At 42.2% G+C, this 21677-nt stretch overlaps 1 protein-coding gene across 4 annotated transcripts in view; it reads left to right on the forward strand.

Moving 5' to 3' along the window:
- Nucleotides 1-21677, forward strand: part of GRIK4 (glutamate ionotropic receptor kainate type subunit 4) — a 416936-nt gene that overhangs the window by 281433 nt on the left and 113826 nt on the right. For all 4 annotated transcript variants that reach the window (XM_089537351.1, XM_089537353.1, XM_089537354.1 and 1 more), the window contains exons 6-7: nucleotides 7482-7660; nucleotides 18769-18822. In XM_089537351.1, the coding sequence (XP_089393477.1) occupies nucleotides 7482-7660; nucleotides 18769-18822 (233 nt within the window). The remainder of the gene's footprint in view (nucleotides 1-7481; nucleotides 7661-18768; nucleotides 18823-21677) is intronic.

Here is a 21677-nt window from a genome sequence, read left to right on the forward strand (position 1 = left end):
AAAGAGAAGATGCCTGGGACATGATAGTGGCTTATAAAACTATTAATGCTCTGTTGAGACTTGGGAGAGACTTAGAGCAATGTTCTTTCCCTCTCCCATCATACTAGAATTCATGGTCACGCAATGAAATTGGCAGTAAATTATGGCCAGGCGGAAAGTGGTATTTCTTCACCCAACGCATCATTAATTTACAGAATGTGCCTTCACGGTACATGATGTTGGCCATGGGTTTCAATGCAGCATTTGACAAATCTATGCGGGATAGAACTCGTGCTCAGAGGCACTATGCAGCTAAATCGGAACTTGGGAAAGTTAACTTCATGCAGTGCCGACACCCAGAATCCTTCTGGGAGAATTGCAGAATAAACTTTTCTGGCTCTGATTGGGATACAAACAAAAAGCAAGGCCCAAAGCCCTGTTTTGGGGCATCCGTTGGCCATTTTGGGAAGCCAAATGTTGAAGTAGGTGGCTCTTTGCACGTTATTTTTGAATAGCATCTGTCGGTAATAGGAATAAAATGAGCCGTCTATGTGTCTGGGAATGAGAAGGAGCTTGGGGACTAATCAAGAGAGAAGCAACAAAGGCCCAGCGTGAATTTTTTTGCTTCGATTTAGCCACTGAGTTAGGTAAAGGATGCTTTCCAACAAGACGATGCAGAGCTGTAAAATTAAAGAGCAGGATTTAATTTTATTCAGGTGGAAATTGAAATTAGACCTCAAACTGTAAAATACTGGCACAAACAGCTGCCTCTGAGGAGGCTAGATCTTCTGCTAGTCTCAAAAAGCACAACTTTTCTGCTTTGCCCATTTATTCCAGCACGGATCACCAGAACAGAGGGTGGCCGGGTGTCTGCTAATTGCTTCAGGCCAGCTGTTAAGACGTTGCCGGTGGAAAGGAAAAGCGGTAACCAGGGGCAGAGGACAAATTGCAGCATGGCAATTGGCAAGAGCAGCTTCCAGGCCCTGAAATCTGGAGAAAATAGGGATAATTGGGAGTAGGGCTAAAAAGAGGAGTTGTATCAGCCTTGTTGGAAATGAGGGACTGATCCCTGAAGATGTTTGTGCCAGTCGATTGAGGAATGGCTAGATCTCAGTGTTAGGACTGTTCCAAAGCTATGTGCTTTGAAGTATGTCAATGCTTTTATTGGGAATTGGGTAGAACACAAACGTGTTAATCGCTACCTCCTGACTTGCATGGCACAAATTTCTCTTATTGCTATTTTGAAAACCTGACAACACTAGTTTTGCTCCAAATGGCACAATGGGCCAAGAAAGAGTCTGCATCTACCATCTTACTCCCTCTTCCCATCCTCTTGTTTCTGGCTTCTTAGTACACTGGTGTTATGTTGCGCAAGCAGCAAAACATACAAATACCTTTATGAGGAGCCAGAGAGCTGCAGGACCAGCCGGGAATGGATGTTCCTGTTTCAAAGCCACATCACAGACAAAAAGTAGATTTCCTCCTCCTCCAGCACTGTTCGCCCTGAGATTTGTCTTTCTGCCTGAAGACGTGGAAAAAGCACAGACTTTTGCTGGCGCCCTGAGACCTGATAACTCTAGCCTGGGATCAGAATTTCAAGTGCATAATTAATACTTAAATTTGCATATCTTAGGTTTCCTACAAACTGCTTAGTGCTTGAATCACAGCGTCCTAGCAACTCAAGATGCAGCATCTGAATTAGATCTAGATTAGATTTGATTAAATGGAGATGAGGACAGGTGAGCTTAGCTGCTGCCTTACACAAAAAGAGAGAGAGGAAGAAGCATCCCTATTTTGATCAGAGGTTGGGAAAGTTACATTTTTCGACTGTAAGTTCCACACACCACACTGAGCAAAAGCAGTTAGAGAAAGACTAACCCCAACCCTAACCTACTTGTAACCCGCCTTGATTCTGCAAGGAAAAGGAAGAATATAAAGAAATCATATTATTATTATTATTATTATTATTATTATTATTATTATTATTAACCAAGCTGTTCTGGCTGAATGACTGGGGAAGCTGTAACCCTCCCCAAATTTTTGAAGCTCTATATTGACCTCTAGCTTTGGAGACAGGACAGAAAAATTAGCAAGTACAGCGCACCTGCGCCATACGCGGGCGCACCATACGCGGTCTTGAGCATACGTGCTCAAGCCATGGGGCGCGTGCGGGGTGGAAGGGGTGGCGCGTCCCATTCAATTGAATGGGCACGCGCACCTGTTGCGCCCCACGCACGCCTGCGCTGCCGCACACCGCGGGGCTCGAGCTTAGGCAGAATTCGCCTTACGCGGAGGGATCCGGAACGGATCCCCCGCGTAAGGCGAGGACGGACTGTACTAAAGGCACCAGATCTCTTCTGTACTTGGATGGGAGACCACCAATGAAAACCAGATGCTGTAGCCTATATTTCAGAGGAAGGAATACTAACTCTGAGTATTCATTGATTAAGAACCCTATGAAATATATGGGGTTGCCATACGTCACCAGGTGACTTGAAGGCACACGCACTCACAAAAGCAAATAACCAGACACAGCAAAGCGTGTTGTTTCTTGGTAAAATCTCAGAAGTCAATTTTTAATCTAGGAAACTCATCCCTTGAAAAACAACTGGGTGGTGTCTTCTTTTTAAAAAGTTGTCATTAATGTTATTGTGAAAACGTCACTGGATGTGAAACGGGTCAAAACCACAGCTTAGCAAATGTATCCCTTACTTTATTTTTTGCATGCAAGAACACATAATTTGCAACATTTCTTCCCACTGGGCAAGACTGCAATTTTTCTGTGACGTTGTTTTAAAAAATTAGTCTATTGCATTCCTGGACTTTGTTTTGTGAAAAATTCACTGGTACAAAAAAAATGTATTTGTGCAAAACATTTATTTATTTATTCCTTCGTTTAAATATTTATAGCCTCTGCTATATGATAAGATCTCAGAGGAGCCTGCCAGTGAAATCAGTTCCGGCAGATTAAAGCAATTTAAAACAATCAAAATAATTTAAATGCATTAAAACCATATTAAAAATGTAGCAATTTAAAAACAGGTTTAAGTGTTAGCACAGCTTAAAACTATGTACATAGACATTTTTGGAATAAATCCACTAGACTCCAAATATACATAAGCATTTTTGGAGTAAATCCACTAGACTCCAAAGGCTTTAACAAACAGTCATGTTGCAATTTGGAGTCCAAATGATGCCAGGGTTGGTGGCATTTGAGAGACTCAAGAGAAGGGCATTCTATAGGTAGGGTGCCACAGCTGAGAAGGCTCCTTCTCCTGCCCTTTGGCATTGTATTGCCCACGTTGGTGTTACAGAGGAGGGCACCACAGAAGATTCAATTCTTGGACAGGTTGATACAGTAGGCCCTTGGTGTCCACTGGGGTTTGGTTCAAGGATCTCCCGTGGATACCAAAATCTATGGATGTTCAAATCTCTTTAAATGCAATGTGTAGTAAATTTGTGTATATAAAATAGCAAAATCAAGGTTTGGTTTTTGCAATTTATATACTTTTAGATATTTTCAAACCATGGATGCTTGAATCCAGGGATAAAAATTCCATGGATACAGAGGGCTGGCAGTAGAGGGAGAGGCATTCCCTCAAGTCTTGAAATCCCAAGCCATTTAGGACTTTGAATGTCACCATTAGTACATTTAATTGACAACAAGTTTGCTTTTTGTGGAAAAAGAAATTGTTTGCACAAATTTTCCAAAAAGGTCCTTAAATTGCTCATAAATGTCTTCTGTTTGCAATGGAAGGCCAATTTTAATTTTTAAAATCAAAGTTTTCCTTAATCGGAGCAAAAATGGAGTCATTTACAGTCTCTCTGTGTGCCGTCGTTCAAGTGAGCAAAATCCTTCAAATTGCTGCACAATGCATCCCTGAAATAAATATTCCTTTTCCTTTTTGTTATCTAAGGCCAGGGGGAGCGATGCGAGCGGCAGGTGGCTTTAAACCTACACAACTGTGAAACACTGCTAAGCACTGTTTTGACAGCTTAAGTGATGCTTAAGTGACAAGGTGGCCGCCTGCATCCTGTTAAATCCCACCTTTAGCAAACAAAATTCTTTCCCATTGCTATTGCTGTGAGATTAATCCACAAATGAGTTCCTAGCTAGGTAAAAGAGGAGAGCAGGAACGAGGGCGGATATATCATAAAGAGACGCATATAGGCAAGCTGGTATCCCAGGCAAAGAAAATAATAACTTTCACTAGATATAAACTTCTCATCTCAGGTTTTCATTGCTTTAATGCTTCACTTGGTTACCTTTCGTGACTCACTCAGAGTTCTTGAGGGGGAGGCAGTCTACACTTTTGATTAAATATTGTTGTAGTGCTGAACATTGATTCTTCAGTCCTTCTGGGTGACTGTACAGTCAGAAACGATAGCAGTATATGCAAGTATATATTTTAAAAATTTACCAGTTGCATGACACGTAACAGAGGATTTATACTGCCAACCAGGAATGGACAATTTGAGCAGATTTGGGGGCCAGGTTTCTACCCTGGAACTCACTTGGAGCCACATGCATTGCCAAAATTAGTTTTTTGTGGGTATTTTTGGGCTCTGTGGCCATGTTCCAGAAATGTTTCTTCCTGACGTTTTGCCGGCATCTGTGGCTGGCATCTTCAGAGAATGTTTTGCCTGGAAAAATTGGGTGTATATATACTGTGGGAGCCTGGGAATGCAGGAGTGATTTGCATGTGTATTGTTCTGTGCTGATGGCTGGCAAAACATTCTCTGAAGATGCCAGCCACAAACGCTGGCGATATGTCAGGAAGAAACTTTAACATGGCCACATAGCCCGAAAAACCCACAAAAAACTATGGATGCCAGCCATGAAAGCTTTCGACTTTACATTGCCAAAATTGTTCCAATAAATTCCAAATGTGGCCAGAAGTCCACTTTTTGTTTTGACAAATGAGCAATTTTTATATTAACCAGTACAGGTTGAGAGATACAAACCATTTTAATAAGTGAATTGCCACTCCTAGAAAATTCTGAAAGGCAATCTTTCTCTCTTTCTTTCCTTCTCCTTCTCTTTTTTCCTTTTCTGTGGCTACATCTGCACTACAGAAATTATCCAATTTGACTTTAACTGCCATGGCTTAATGCTATGGAATTCTGGGAACTGTTGTGCCGCTAGAGCTCTCTGACAGAGAAAGTTAAATGTCTCAACAAAAGATACAGCTCAAGGATGTGGACAAGCTGGTTGGCATGTGTCAAGAAGTCAAGAAGGTGTTCTGGATTCTTCACCTTCTTGACTTCTGAAAGCAGCCAGAGATAGTTTAGGTGCTTGGACATCAGAGATTGCCTTCTGGAAGGAAGGGATAATTTCTTCTGCTCTGAAAAATAAATAAATAGCAGTAGCAATTTGGTTGTCTTTTAAAGAATCTTCGTCCTCAAATGGAAAGATTGATCCATTTGGTTGATAAAGGTTGATAAATCTTTTTCATTCCAGAATTCTCTGTAATGAAAAAAGAAATCTTCTTCCCAAACTGCAGGGCTTTATTTCATGGCTGAAAGGTTTAAATCTATCAGTGAATGCCATTAATGATGGATTTATTTACTACTGAGCAAAATGGTGGATTTTTAATCAGACGCCATCTAATTCTAGTTGTACACTATCAAGAGCGTCGCGTTCGGAGAGAGGGCGAAGGAGAAGGAGGCTCAGCAAGAGGAATGTCCAAACATGAGATCGTTTGTCTAAGTTATTCATTTGAGAGAAACTATTACCTTCATTAACCATCTTTAAAATGTCACCTGTAGCAAATTATTGTAATTGTTACTTTAATCAGTTAAAAGGCAGGCTGTTAATCAACGAAAAGTATTGCTTTCAGAAGCAGTTCATTCAAAGAGAACAGTCTTATTGATGGCAATTTTTGCATGGATTTTGAGAGTGTCAGGGGTAAAGGTGTTGTTAAAATTGGATTGTATTATCTTTTTTTATTGAACAAATTTACAGTAGCAGATAATATTCCCCCAGATGCACATCATGTGTTATGTGCTTCTGTCATAGTAAGCATTCTTCAATTATAAAGGAATGGGGCAGACCAGGTGGGTGATTGAAACAGCATTCATATATCCTAGATATGATATGATACAATATGATTATATATTATGTTATATTATGTTATATTATGTTATTATATTATATTATATTATATTATATTATATTATATTATATTATATTATATTATATTATTGTGGCCAGAATTCTGTTGGTGACACACACAAATATATCTTTGTATGTCCTTTTTTGCCAATTGCTTTTGGAGGTATCTAGAACCTCCATCCTCAACAAACCACTTCTTTCACAAGGTACTTTCTCCCTGGCTGGGTTCCTGCCCCATGGCCATTTACCTTACATTTACCTGAGTTTCTGCAGTCAGACACATGAAGAAAGAGGTCGTCCTTGGAGGATCTCTGAAAGGTCCAGAAACTTCAAGCATCCCATTGTAGAAATGCAACTGGATGCTGATTGACCATTGGTTGGTTTCCTCTAGCCATTGAATGGCCATGAAAGACAGCGGCATCACTAAGGAGTGCAAGGAGTGCGGGCTGTACCGGGTGACATTTCAGTGTGTTAATGGGAAGGAGTTCCTTCCACATCTGGCAGCTCTGCGAGTGAGTTTCCGCCTTCACCTACGCAACCAGCAGCTTCACCAAAACCAGAAAAGCTATGGGTCAGCAGGAGCAGCCCATCCTCACCAGCCTTCAGTGGCTGTTGAAGTTGAAGTGTTAAAAATGATAAGCACTGAGTGTCAAATGCACTAGTCATGCCACTGATGGGAGGTGCCTAGGCATCAAAAGGAGACAGGAGGAATTTCAGTTATGCATGGCAGAGTTTTATGCCCTGTGATGTCTATGCGGGATCTCATCCATTATATTGTTTTGTGACAGTCAGTGGAGGTTTTTTCATTATTTTGTAAAGGAAAAAAAAAGCCCACAAATTGTCACAGCTATATGATATTTGGTAAGGAGCATCCACCTGGTAAGTGACATAAGCTGCACCAATTTCAGAAACAGCCTGAGAAAATGTCTGTGGCACAGCAGTTACCAAATTCGCCCCAGTCTCATTTTTGTGTGTAAGTAGGTTAGGGGAATACTGGAACTCTGATGTTATGGGGGTAATGAGTACCTAGCAGCAAGACAGATTTCTTTCCTTATATGTGACTGAAAGGTAAGAGGGAATGTAAAGATCTGAGTTATAAGTGAACAGATTTGTGAGATGGGAAAATATGTTTACTGCTTTCCGCTTCCATTCTTTTTGGTGCATGGGAGAATTTGCCAGCATGTTAGTGGAATTGATTTCCTTCCTTCCTTCCTTCCTTCCTTCCTTCCTTCCTTCCTTCCTTCCTTCCTTCCTTCCTTCCTTCCTATTATCTGTCTCCCACCCTATATCTGCCATATTTGCCCCAGTCTGATTATTTTGGGTTTTGCAAGCTGGAAACTGACTCCAACTTATTCACTAGAAAAGTCATTGTTTCTTTTACATGCAGGCCTTCTAAACCTGGAGAAATTGCTCCGTCAGTTCCTTATCTCTAAGGAAACCCTCTCAGTCCGCATGTTGGATGACAGCCGGGATCCGACGCCATTGTTGAAGGAGATCAGGGATGATAAGACGGCCACCATCATTGTGCATGCCAATGCTTCCATGTCCCATATCATCCTTAAGAAGGTAAGCAGAAGGTGACTTTCATCAGTTGAGCTTGCCAAGTTTGAGATGTGCCCTCTGTCTTAAGAGTTTCTAACTCAGGTTCACCAACTGAAGCTGAGTGGCAAGTAATTTAAGAACTGACAAAAGGAGACCCATGTTATTATGATATGTAATTAACTTAGAGAAAATCATGACCACAAAATGTGGGTAATGGCTCGGCTACCTGCTTAAAACAGATTTTTCCAAAAGATTAAGACAAATTAATGGCTGGTATTTCTGTTTCCTTTATGATGTTCACTATGTTTAAGCAGGCATAGGCAAAGTGCAACCCTACAGATGTTGCTGGAAATCAAGTCCCATCAGCCTAGCCAGTAGAGCCAGTGGTGAGGGTTGATGGAAATTGCAGTCCAACAACACCTGGAGTGGCATGCTTTGTCTGTCACTGGTCTAAAGAGACAATCCATGCACACTTCCGTGACTTTTTATCTACAGAAAAATAGTTCTGCTCTCCGTTGTTGGGAACTTTTTATGGTTTAGAATGGGTTGTACACAAAACAGTGCTTGGGATATCTTGTTCTATGTGTGTAGCCAATGTTTGTGTTCGTTCCCCCTCTATTTCCCCCCTTTTGTTTACAGCTTTCTTTAAAAATTGATCATTTCTCCCCTTCCTTTCCCTACAGTTTGTTATGTGAGTTGGAACACTGGGCCCCCTTTGGCTTTAAAGTTTTGGCAGTCCTCCCAACCAGTCCATTAGGCAGGGAAACAATATTAACAATTTATAAACAACCGTTTGGATCCGCAGCCTCATCAACACACATTGGCGAGTGCAAGTGTGTAGTTTAGCAAGCGTGGGGTTGTTTTGTGGTGGCATTCGCTTCATATACAATGAGCTTGAAGATATAGAGCTCCTTAGACACTATAATTTTGTTTTCAGAGTCCAGAAATGTTACAGAAGAACTGACAGGGTACTGAGGGCTTAAATCCAAAACTCAGTGCCCTACCTGGAACTGAATATGGTGAACCCTCAGGGTCTTCTTCTCACAGTGGTTATTATGTGAACTGGAGAGGGCAGAACTCTTTGAATCCCACCTGGTAGCAAGCTGTCTTGGGGAATTTGGGATTTTTAGTCCCAAAATGTAACTGTTCTGAGCTTTCATTAGTGAAGTGAAATGGAACTGCCATGTTCAAAGACACCGTGTCATTGAAGTTCAGTTGCTTGGGGCAAGCCTCAGTTGATAAGCTGTAGGCATCACATCCTGCCCATAGGCTTCTCAGAGGATCTGGAATTGTCCCACATGGAAAGCAGAATACTGCATTAGATGGACCTCTGGACTGATCCAGGATGGTTTTTCTTGTGTAGAGGAGAAACAGAAGTCTACCATCTTAGTCTAGGCTCCTCTAGATGGCCAACAGTCTAGATAAAAAGGTGGACTATAGTGATTCTTGATCACAGTTGTTCTGCTCCTCTGTTCAGTCATGCTGTAAATATACCAGGGGTTTGCCCATCGTCTTTGTTCTGCTTCAACAGAACAACACTTGTGCATGGGCCAAATAAAATGTGCCACCCCCCATGTTGAGGGGTCTGAATGATGCAAGGCCTAATCTTCTGGTGCAAACTATCCAGACAATGTCCATCCAATTCAGCAACAAACCTAACATATACCCACCCTTAAAATGTTTTAAAATAACTCACGTTTTGCTCCACAAGATCTGGAGCCTTCCATTGTGATGTCAGGTGGCTGTTGACAACACATCCCACTGTTCTGCCCGGCACCACCACCACCACCACAGCAAGTTGCTTAAACTGAGGTCAGACTGAGGAACCAGCCATGTGATCAATGCTGGGCATGTTGTTCTGACTGCAGAATGAATGATGTGGCATGGTGGTGGCAGTGCCGGGTGGTACAGTGGAACATGTGTGAATAGCCACCCAGCATTACAACAGAGGGGCCCAGGTAATGGAGGGATGTCAGGGCAGCTCTGGGTCTAGAATACTCTGTGCTGCTCCCAGAGTATTCTGGCTCATGAGGATGCAGCCTGTGTTGTGGTTATGGTTTCTTTCCCTCAGTGGGTGTCACTGGAATGACTCGGAGTACAGAGAGAACTCAGACAATGGAAGCAGACATTGGAAATTAAGTGCTATCTCAGTAACTCTCCAGACATGTCCTGTATTTGAAAATCATGGCTGGTGCCAGAAATTCACCAGAGGTAAACCAGACAGAATACCATTTTGGAAGGTTGTTTGGGTTTATTTTTTGTAAAATCTTTATCAGAACTGGTACAATGCCTACCAATTCCCAAAGCTTTTTACCAGTCTCTATGAGCTTTCTGTGTGACTACCATACCCTACAAAATCTCTAGATTGGTTGAGACTAGTATAAATACTAAGTGCCTGCTCCTCTGTCCTTGTCTAGTAATTCAGGAGCAGAGCTCAGAAGATATTGAAACTCACTGCAGAACTGGGAGAACACATCTTCTTTATCACCCCCTATTCTTTGATTGATTGATTGATTGATTGACTGATTGATTGTTGTCATGTTCAGCTGCCTGCTAACCCAATGTTCTTGGAATAGTTTACGTCCTGTTAAAAATATAAAATGTAAAATAAAACAATGACAAAAGACAACGTAATATAAAACCAATATTAAAGCAACCGAGAATGAAACATTGCCGCACCTCAAAGCAAACTAAAACCAGAAGAGAACTAAAACAGATTTTAAAATGTTTGGGAGAGTAAAGAAGAAAGTTTCCTATGGCACTGAAAGGACCATAATGTTGAACTGTAATCTTCTTGGAGGAAGCGGTTCTGCAGATGGGTTGCCTCCATTGAAAAAAATCCCTTTTTCATTTATACTTTTGGTCTAGGAAAAGACTGCTTTATTTAGTGGGAGTACTTGGGAAAAGTGCTCACATGATGACCTTAGGACCTGGATAGGTAACAATTCACCATAGAGGCAACATCATTTCAGAACATGGCAATCTCTCCTAAAGCTCATTTGAGGGACAGTTCCTTTCATCAGTGCCAAATCCTGTTTTGACCTTTCTATTAGTAAAACCTATGGATTGCTATAAAGTACCAAAACAAGACATAACTTTTTCTGGCCCTCTACACCAAGTAGGGGTGGGCAATTGTGAAAAGCTATGGGGCTGCATTAGCACCCCCAGGAAATCTTGGAGGGACACACACTCCCACAAAAAGAAATCAAATTGTTTGCCTCCAAATGCCATCTAGGAAACACAGAGGCATTTTCATGAGGTTGTTGGACCTTTCTGGGCTCCTGGGCATTTTGAGACAAACGAATGTTATGTAAAAATTGGTTTGAACTCCTTGGAGGGGTCCAAGAGGGATCCAAATGTAAATGCTCCTAGAAGTCATTTTGGGACATTGAGGAGGCAAAGAAAATTGAAAAAGAAAAGACTCCTGGGATGGCCTGGGGTCACAAAACAGCCCCGGGGGATTATAGTTTGCACTTTTCCTACCCCTGGTTTACATAGTGTGTAGCTGCAGTATCAACTGGTTGAAGTGTTACTACAGGGGCTTCTATCACAGATATAGCACCACCAACAGAACTTTTCATATCACCCTCAGGCACAAATTCTTTTTCAATAAAGTCAGCGTGCATACTGAGCTGTCAGTTTAGGGAGTAATGAATCGTCCCCGTTGCGTGAAGACTGAAGCACCAGCTCAACTGTAATCGAATGATACATGTAAAATGAATGAAGTTGGCATGCTTCTGCTCATATTATACTAGAACATACTTGGAAACAAATTTTCAAACCTATCTCAAATAAGAGGAGAAACTATATAAGCCTTTTTTTTAAAAAAAAAAAAAGAAAGCAGTTCTGTTTAAAATCCATGCAAGATCATTGCTGCAACTGAGTTTCAAGCTGGATAATTGACCGTACCAGCAAGATGGCACTATGGTAGGTACTGCAGGCCAGTCCTAGGGTAACTTGTCTCCTACCTTAGCTTTGGGATTGTTAACCACAATCCTAAATCCAGGCCTAGAATCTATGGCCCAGTACTGGAGGCCCTTTCACACCATGCAAGTATAGCACTGTGGTTCCACATTAGCTGCCATGACAACATGCTGTGGAATCCTGGGATTTGCAGTTGGGGTATATTTAGAATTCTTAGCCAGAGAGTTCCAGTGGCTCACCAAACTATACATCCCAAAATTCCATAGGATGTTGTCTTGGCAGTTAAAGTGGAGCCATAGTACTATAATTATGGAAGTGAAAGGCCCCTTGGTTCTCCTGCACTCTCCACCTTTCATTCTCCCATTACCACCATCTCTGCCTCACTGAAAGCCAGTTGTGTGAGACATTTTACTTTCTCTGTAGAGAGCTCTGACGTCCCACCAAACAGCTTCCAGAATTCCATAGCATGAAACCATAAAGTGGTGCCAAACTGGATTATTTCTGCAGTGCGGATGCCACCATCACTCTCCGCATATTTAGTGGGTTAAGTATGTTGCTGATGTTCCTGACCCTTCTTTCTCAATTTTATAGCAAATGTGGCTACATCCTTTAAAGCCCAAATATGCTAGATGAGAGATTATTCTAAAATTGAGCTTGCATAATAATAATAATAATAATAATAATAATAATAATAATAATAATAATAATAATTTTGGATGATGATTCTCAGAATCCCCCAGCCAGCCATATTTGGGGAATTGTAAGAGCCTTTCCAGAGCTCTTACCTATAGAAGATGATGCCTCTTGAAACAATATGTCTACACATGAGTAACTTAACTAAGCTGTAGGGGCTGATCTGCATGTTTTCGTTATTGTCCTTCTCCTCCACTTCACGGTATTCATGATATTGAAGGGAAAGTTCTCCCAGAAAACTCCAAGTCTCCCTATGACTCTGTGATGTTGATTAATGGCTGTGTTCCCTATGGAGCAAGGAGATGAAAAGTACAGCGTGGGGAATGTTAAAAAAAATATGTATCCATATTTAGAAACTCCCCGCTGCCCTGGCTCACAGTTCAGCAGTGGCAGGATTTGGTATTCATGCAAAGCTGTTCCCATTATTAGTCCTTGCAGGTAGAGATGTGTTTGTCTTCCGTCCACAGACTAAGGTCAAAAACAAGTTGCTAATAGAGTCTGCCTGGTTCTTGGAGAGATCAGAGAGATCTGTAGCGACTTAATGCATCTCATCAACTCAGCACTGTATCATTTTAATTGTACATCTGCCAAGCGGCTGGTGTGTGTGTCTCTGTGCGTTTGTGAGTGTGTGTCTGTGTATCTCTGCATGCAAAAGCTTCAACCGAAGGACAACTTTTCTTTTTTGACCTTCAGTGTTTGACCAAAATAAATAAATAAAATACAATCACCCCCAGATCCAACCTGCTGTGTTTTGTTTCGGGAAACCAGTGCCAAGATATGGTTTCTCTCCCTCCCTTGCTGCAGAGTTAATAAAGGATTTGAATGAATTCTCTCCGTATTGAGGGCTATCCCTTCAGCCCGTTGCCATAGAAATTTTGCACAGCTACAGAGCTGACCGTTTTCTTCGGACACCCTCTTTTCTTGCGCTTCCTTTCTCTCGGGTATTCTCCAGCCGTGACTGACATAAAGATGTCAAAGATTGAAAAGATAGCTTTAAAAAAATGTTTTCTGAAGTGCTGCATTTTGGAATACTGTTCTATTTAAGCAGAGGATGGCTAGAGACGAGGGGTAAAGAGGAAAATACACATACACATGCTGGTATGGATATGTGGCATTGTGCCTTATCTCCTTTTTTAAAATTTGAAGCTCATCAGGTTTGGCATTTCAACAAAACTCATGCAAGGAGGGTAAAACTTGATGAAGACGGATGGTGATCATAATAAAAAGAGCTACTTGTGTGTTCCAGCCTTTGCAGGGTGTGTAGCAAGTGCTTGATACATTCCTCCAGGGTTTAACTCAGGCTGTGTGGTTTTCAGAGCCAAAGATCAGTCCTGGTAGCTGCAAAGTATTTAGAAGGAGAAGGCAGGTTGTGTCCCCTAAGCATCAGCTGAACATAGGGGTTTTGTTTCCTGGGAAGGTTTGAGCATGGCATAATGGTTTGAGTAATGGACTGCAACTCTAGAGACATGGTTTGATTCCTAGCTTGGCCATGAAACCCACTGGATGACCTTTGGCAAGTCACATGCTCTCAGCCTCAGGGAAGGCAATGACAGACCTCCTTTAAAAAATCTTGCCAAGAAAAACCCATGATAGGTTCCCCTTAGAGTTGCCATAAGTTGGAAATGACTTGAAGGCATACAACAATTGCTTTAGAGTCCCAGCATGGTGCAGTGGTTTGAGCATTGGACTATGACTCTGGAGACCAGGGTTCAATTCTCACTTGGCCATGAAAACCCATTTGGGCAAGTCATATGCTCTCAGCCTCAGTGAAAGTAATGGCAAGTCACCTCTCCTTTTTCAGTACTGCTTTTTCCTCCTTTACAAATAAACTTCAGTATTTCTCAAGCAAAACTTTGTAGGTGGCCTCTTTCTAGACCCACAGTTTTACATCTCCATTTCTCTTTTTGCTCCATCCTCCTTGCTCCTACCAGGTCCTCTCTGGGGCAAACATCAGAACTCCAGTTTATAAATTAGCAAGATGCAATACCCTTCAAATAGCATGCAGCATGTTTCAGAGAATCAGGGAAAGAAACCCTTGTAGCTAGTCAGTGGAGTGATGGAGAGAAACCTGTTTTTCCTTGCATCCTCCTGTATAAAGCCAAAGGCTTGCTCATGCTCTGAGCAACAGCATCTGTCAGGCCTCTAGTCTTTACTTGTCTCTTCCAGCTGTTGTTGCTCTTTCTCCTTGTCCCTTTCTCCACCGTCTCTACATGAGCATGCAAATGGTACACCTAAATAATGTTGGTATATCTGAAGACTGTGAAGATTTGTCAGAATCGTATATCACCTTTTACTTAACTTTGCATTTACTTTGCTAAGTTGAAGAAGCACAAAGAAAGCCTATTTGTGAATTGCAAAGTCATTTTGGGACACCAGCAAGAGTGCTCAAAGCACACTGGGACCAATACACATCTGTGTGTGATGTGCATTAGTGTGTGGTGCACAAGGTATGCAATGTGTATTGTTGCATTAGGTACATTGTGCACAGTGCTGGCTCTGCTATGTAATAACGTAACATCAGCTCTCTACTGGAAAAGACATTACGAAACTGCGTGAGTCCACTTAAGACGTAACTCCCATACAGAATTCTGGCCATTATATGCAGCATTTCTTATCTTTGGTGGATCTCAGCAACTGCTAGAAGAGTTGTTGACAGCAAGGCAATAAATTCTCCCCCCCATCCCCATCAAGGTTTTGCCAGTTTGTACAAGAAACCTCTGCAAAAATGCATCTCTTTCTCCTTTGTTGAAGCAAAGCATCCATTCACACGAAGCCCAAAAGGAGAGGTGTATGTGGGAGGGGAATGCTGACAATGCATGCTACCTTTTAGAAGTCCATGGTGTTTAAAATAGCCAGCACAGTTTGTGCCAATATTGACCTTGTGAATGTGGATTAATTTGCTGGAAATGCACAAAAACAATTGACAAGCATGAATTTATTTTCCTAATGTTTGTAAAATTTGATGTAGGCAGACCAAAATCATGTGGCTGTTGCCCTTTAGAAAATCGTCGTCATCATTTGGTGATGAAATGCATGACTTGGCTTACGTGCATTGGGTTTTATATGTGCAAGGCCACTTGTTCTGATGTTCCAGCCTCTGAAGGTGCAGAGATATCAGAGGTAGTCCAGACATATTTTTGCTCCATCCAACAGAACAATTCCCTCCACTTACATCCGTATCTCTGTTCTCATACCTTGATCGAGAATGAGCTCTGGCAATCAAATGGCTGGCGTTTTATCTCAGGATGCAATGTGTCTCCCTTCTCAGCAGGACTTCACTCCTTGTTCCCACTCAGTCGTCTCACCACCCTCTTTTGCTTCTGCAATTGAAAGATCTTTTTTTCCCCCTTTCATTTATGGAGCTCTGACTAGACTCTGTTTTCCAGCCCTGCCAACCTCAAACAATGAATCTGCCATCACCTCTCACTTCCTATCATCCCCCATATGGTCCAGAGTTGCATGGATGCTTCCTCTGCTGACAGCCCCATCCTGGCTTCCCACCTGCCAATGTGAGTGAGCAAAGAAGGCCAAGAAAAATAATTTGTGGCTCTCTTTGATTTTCTGCCCTTGGAACTGAAAGCTTGTGACTTCAAGGCTGGTTGCAGGGGAGAACAGATGTGCCTGCCCATCCCAAGCTAAATAGAAGGTGTAGAATTTTGCGACGGAGATGAGAGGTGACAATTTGGAGAGCAGAACAGATTATTGGGAAATAATTTCCCCCACTTTATTTTCTCTGGCAGTTAAGGTGGATCTGCTCTATGTAGTAGCCTGTGTGAGAATAGATCTTGGGAGATCCAGGGCTCAAATCACAGTTCAGCCATGTAGCGCATTGGAGAAACATGGGTCAATGACCATAATTTAGCCCAGTTGTCCCAAATTTTTTCAGGCTACCATCTTCTTTCCTCTTAGGCAACAATCCTAGCACCCCCAGTCCCTATATCTTGATATTAGGTCTACTGATCTACTGCAAAATCAAAACAATCAATCTTATTTACTGCTCCGTTTGCATCGGGTCACCCTGGGAGCAGCAACCAAACAGCTGGCTGAGCAGTGACTGAGAAGCTTCTTACACATGCTTGCCTTGCAGTGAAGACTGGAATGAGGACAGATTTTCAGTCACTGAGTTGACCAGCTGCGTAGCTGTGGCTCTCAAGGTGTCTTGGTGCAAAGGGAGAAGCTTTTCCCTGGTGAGGAAAAACTCTCAATCCTTCTTTACTGGGGCACCACAAGCTGTCCATTCTTCGCCCTGGAGAGGAAGGACTCTTTTGAAGAATCAAACATGGATACTCCTCCCCTTCCTTCCCTAAAGATGTACCTTTCCCACACAGTTTTAAATTGTTCCCCCACAAACACACAACCATTGTTTTTTCAGCTAACTTTTTGCTTACCCTGGCCTACCTTGCAGAGTTGTTGTGATGATAAAAATGGAGAAAACAAGGACCAAAAGCCCCCTGCCCAGCCCTTATAAGCTGTACAACCCATCCTATCCAACACAGTTAGTTGCAGTTTGTTGGAGAATGAAGAGATTACTGTGTCCAGCTATTTACCTTTAGCTGCACATGATGTAAAGGCATCATATGCAGGGATGTCACAGGGATACCTAGAGGTCCTTCCTAAAACGTGTTGCAGCACAGTCCAGGAAAATAGCTAGACACATCCCTTTGCTCTCCAACAACCCAGGAATGGCTGGGGTGGGCTGTGTGGGGCTTACATGGTGGGATCAGGTGTAGCATCAGGAAACATAGCTATACAGATGTAACTACATGAGAAACATAGTCTCCCAGTGCAGAATCTTAAGACTCCATTTCTGGCCTGCTTAAATCTGATAAAAGGTTATGTTAGATGTTTGGCTCCTTTGAGATAAAAATACTATCCTTGGTCTCCTTTGAACTTAACTCTGGGCTGGACTGTACACCTGGTCTTTGAGCCTTCTGCTTGCTTGGCACACAAGCTATGAGAAACACTTTTGATGTATCACTTCTGAGCAACTGGTTTCTGATCTTGCCAGCTATTCCCAAAGGAAATAAAAAGTCCTCCTCCCCACCACCCCACAACTCTCGCTCTGTTGATTTAGAACTGCCTTGGGAGAACCTGTCTTCCAACTCATTTGACTTAATGAGTTGATCCTAGCTGCATTTGGCAATCAATAGCAGTTTTTGGTCAATCTTAATAACCTACTAGGCTTGGACTAGTGTAGGGAGGTCAAGAGTGTCATAGGTAAGGAATGAGAACAGTGGGGCCAGTGGGGTTCCAAGACCAATTGATAATGCCAGCTGCTACTTCTAAAACCCAAATGACTTGAGATCTGGTTTTCTGAAAGACCTCCTTTTCACAAGCAAATGGGTAGCTACACTCTGCCCTAGCTGAAATTTTCAAATCATCTTCAGAGCTATCCCCGTGAAGATCACCTTCCAATAGTCTGGTCTATACGTCTTGCTTTGGGGCATCTTGAAGACACTGGGCTGGCTGTTGAAAGGACCAAGGTGTTAGACCTCCTGTGGCATGATCTGGCAGGCTCTTCCATTGCTCCTGCTTTTTCCTCCCCCTGCACTTCTTCATAATGTGCAAATCTTTTGAAGTGAAATGAAACACAAACAGATTTAAGAGTTTCCACCTAGCCCAAATTGCAAACAGGCAAGGTGCTGCTCATTTGCAAATGCAGATTCATTTAAGTGTAGCACATTTAAAATCCTTGCCTCAGGTAGAAGAGGAACTAAAAAAAGCCATCCAGGTGACAAACAGCTAAACAGAGAAACATATACATACGCTCCTCAATTACAATCAGTCATTTGCTTCGGGATGCCTTCTGTCGTTTTTCAGTATTGGATGGCAACCCTGCTGTTATCCCCAAGAGAAACAAATTCCAAAACATCCCAAGGCTGATACTGGAAAACTGCAGTTCAGTTCTTCTTGAAGTGGAAGGTAGTAGGAAAAGACAGAAGCCACAATACAAATGGATTGACTTAAACAAGGAGGCCATGGCCCCGAGTTTGCAAAACTTTAGCAGGGCTGAATCCAGAGACATAGCTCTATTGGTCTGGGATATCAGTAACAGCAATAGCAGCTTCATTTATATACCACTTCATACCACCTAAGCAGTCTCTCAGTGGTTTGCAACTGTAAGCTGATTGCCCCTAAAAAGCTGGGTACTCATTTTAGTGACCTATGGAAGGATGTAAGCCTGAGTTGAGCCTGAGCCCTTGGCTGGTATTGAACTCACCACTGTGAGTGAGTGGCTGCAGCACATGCATTTAACCACTGCGCCACCAGGGCTCTTATGCAAAGGGAGGCAGTTGATGATTGGTTTGTTGTAGGACTCACATTAGCTTCTTTAAAATTTGGACTAAGAATTGGAATGGATTCACTGGCCCACATGGATGCCACCAGCCGCTACTGCTAGGTGGTTCATTTGAGGGCAAAAGGTTATTTTAAAGCACATTGTTTCCAGTAACTTGCACTGCAGTGACGAATTCTTGCTTTCTCCTGTCTAATCTCTTGTATTTTCTCCTTTGCAGGCAGCTGAACTGGGAATGGTGTCAGCCTATTACACATATATCTTCACTAATCTGGTAAGACATTTTCTCAGCTTCATCTGCCCCCCCCCCCCAATCCCACTTGAAAGTCTTATTGAAAAAAGTTGATCTGTTTAAGCTGTGAGCATCTCTGATGCAGTAGTGAATGGCATGTAAGATGAGAGAAACTAAAGGGAGATGTAGGCTACTGCAATATTCTTGCAAACATTTGATGTACAGAACAGTTTTGGTTAATCATGAACCATGCTGTTTGGGAGCAATTTATTCCACTTAAGACCCGAACCAAAATTTTCACAGATTTTCATTAAAATCTACAGCAATAGCCCCTTAAATATCTCCCTTTTAGTTGTCTGCTTATGTTGTCAGAAAGATGAATATGAGCTTTCTAACGCCATGATGCAAGCACAGACTTGTGTAGATGTGGAATGAAATGCAAACCCATTCCTCTTATCGATTATGTATTTATTCAATTTATATCCTGTCCTTCATCATAAGAGTACAAGGCAAATTACATCATGGCCTAGCTTTAAAGAGAGAGAGAGAACAGAGAGAACAGAGAGAAAGGCTGCAGAAATAATGCAGTCTGACACCACTTTAACTATTTGGGCTCAATGCTATGGAATTATGGGAATTGCAGTTTATTGTGGCACTGGAGCTCTCTGACAGAGAAGCCTAAATGTCTCATAAAATGACAATTCTGTAGCATTGAGCCATGGTAGTTAAAATAGTGTCAAACTGGATTATGTCTGCAGTGTGAATGGAGCCAGAGGGATTTGGCCAACAATACCCACTTACCTGTCCTATTGCAATCAATGGGACAGCCTTCCCAATAGACATACATTAGACTGAGCTGTTGTGTCCACTTTGTGAAACTTGACTCTACAAATGGGTATCTAACTACAATATCCATGCCTAGAGGCATTGGCTCTCTGAACAGCAAATGCTGGAGACAAAATGAGGAAGGTCAATGATCTTTATTCTGCCTTGCAATTGAGATTCTCAAGGGCATCAACCTGACTGGTGTGAAAAAAGCAGATAAAGAATTGGTTAGGATTGCGACTAAGGCAACTGGAAAATCAGATGTACCATTTTGTAATGACAGATTGTAGGAGAATTTTTGACAGATTGTATGAAAAAAGATGTGTTAGCATGTCTGCAATTCCTCCTGTGTCTGCTTCTGGTTTTTGGGAGGGGGAGAGGTTAGGTGAGACTCCTTTGCCCAAAGTGGTTTTGTGAAAGATCAGCTGCCAGGAAAGATTCAATGGGGCCTGGTTCATCTTATGTCTTTATTCGGAGACCAATTATCGTAAGATGGTTGCAGAGGTGCATCAAGAACATGATGCTTTTAGAGTAAGTGGTAGCCCCTGTGATTTGCAAAGTTCCCAAAATTATGTTTTTTATGGTGAAGCCCTCATTCCAGTCATAATTTAAAAAGAGTCGTGAGCTTTTTTATTTTTACTATGACTAAACAGTCTGCTTTTCAGCATATTTGGAAATGATGGAGTTGCTCTTACTTTACGAAGCGGTTGATCTGTCTTGTGGGAGGGGATAATGAGAAGAATTAGTTAGCGTTTCCTGTCTAGCTTTTTAAAAAATGAATATCAGCTTTCTAATGCCATGATTCAAGCACAGGCTTGGGTAGGCACCGAATGAAATCTCTTCTCTTGAAATTAACTTCTGTGAGAGATTTCTTCTGCCATTGGCATATCTTTCTCATTTGCACATTGTGGGTTTCTCATGACCGTTTCTCAATCGCTCTATTTTGCTATTAAAGTGATATTTTAAAAACCCTTCTTTGGCAATTTTAACAGTCATACTTCAAAGCCACAATGCAGGCCTCTCTGTCCATCAAGCATGGCTTTGCATGTGGTCTTAGAATAGTCGTCTTCTTTCGGATATGTGAAAGATTGTTTTGCACTGGAAGTGAATTGTGCCATCTGTTGTTTTCATGTGTTGTGAAATACATATGGAGGAAACACAATGTCATTGTAGAATCATATCATGATACTAAGGGCATGTCTGCATGGGCCATTTACAGTGGGTTCCCCATATCTTCTCATCTCCCTGTCCAGATGATGCAGAGCCCAAGGCCCAGTTTGACTGTGAACTTGATCACACATGGGTATTGCAGTCCCCCAGCAACTCTGGGTGATCGCTGTTTTAACCTGCTTTTAACTCATTCATCATTTGCTCCAGATCTGCCCAGAAGATCCAGTGCACTCTACAGCAATACTAGGTGGATGTCTACACAACATCCCACTGTAGGAGCACCTCATGATGGCAGCAGGTGGCATAGCGAGATGCTATGTAGATAGCCACCCAATGTTGCTCTGGGGTCATAATAAACCAAGGGCAACCCAGAGTATTCTGGCCAGTGTAGACCTGCCTCAAAACATAGTAATGCTTTTCAGGTGGAATGTCTTTGGTCAGTCCCCAGAATCTCTATATTTGTGGGAGAAGGAAGGGATTAAGCTTTACTTAATGGTGGAGCACATGGAGAGAAGGTCACCGGTTCAGTGCCTGTCACCTCCATTTAAAAAGTAAATTTAAATTTAAAAAGTGAAGGGATGTCATATTGAGGAGGGAGCAAGCTTATTTTCTGATGCTCCAGAGACTAGAACCCGGAGCAATGGATGCAAGCTGCAGGAAAAGAGATTCCGCCTCAACATTAGGAGGAACTTCCTGACAGTAAGGGTTGTTCGACAGTGGAACACACTTCCTTGGAGTGTAGTGGAGTCTCCCTCCTTGGAGGTCTTCAAACGGAGGCTGGATGGCCATCTGTCGGGGATGCTTTGATTGTGATTTCCTGCATGGCAGGGGGTTGGGCTGGATGGCCCTTGCGGTCTCTTCCAACGCTACGATTCTATGATTCTAAGTAGCAGGAGTTGAAA

The sequence above is a fragment of the Sceloporus occidentalis genome, unplaced genomic scaffold (assembly GCF_023333645.1).
Source record: "Sceloporus occidentalis isolate IW3139 unplaced genomic scaffold, rSceOcc1.0.p SCAF_9, whole genome shotgun sequence".
NCBI lineage: Eukaryota > Metazoa > Chordata > Lepidosauria > Squamata > Phrynosomatidae > Sceloporus > Sceloporus occidentalis.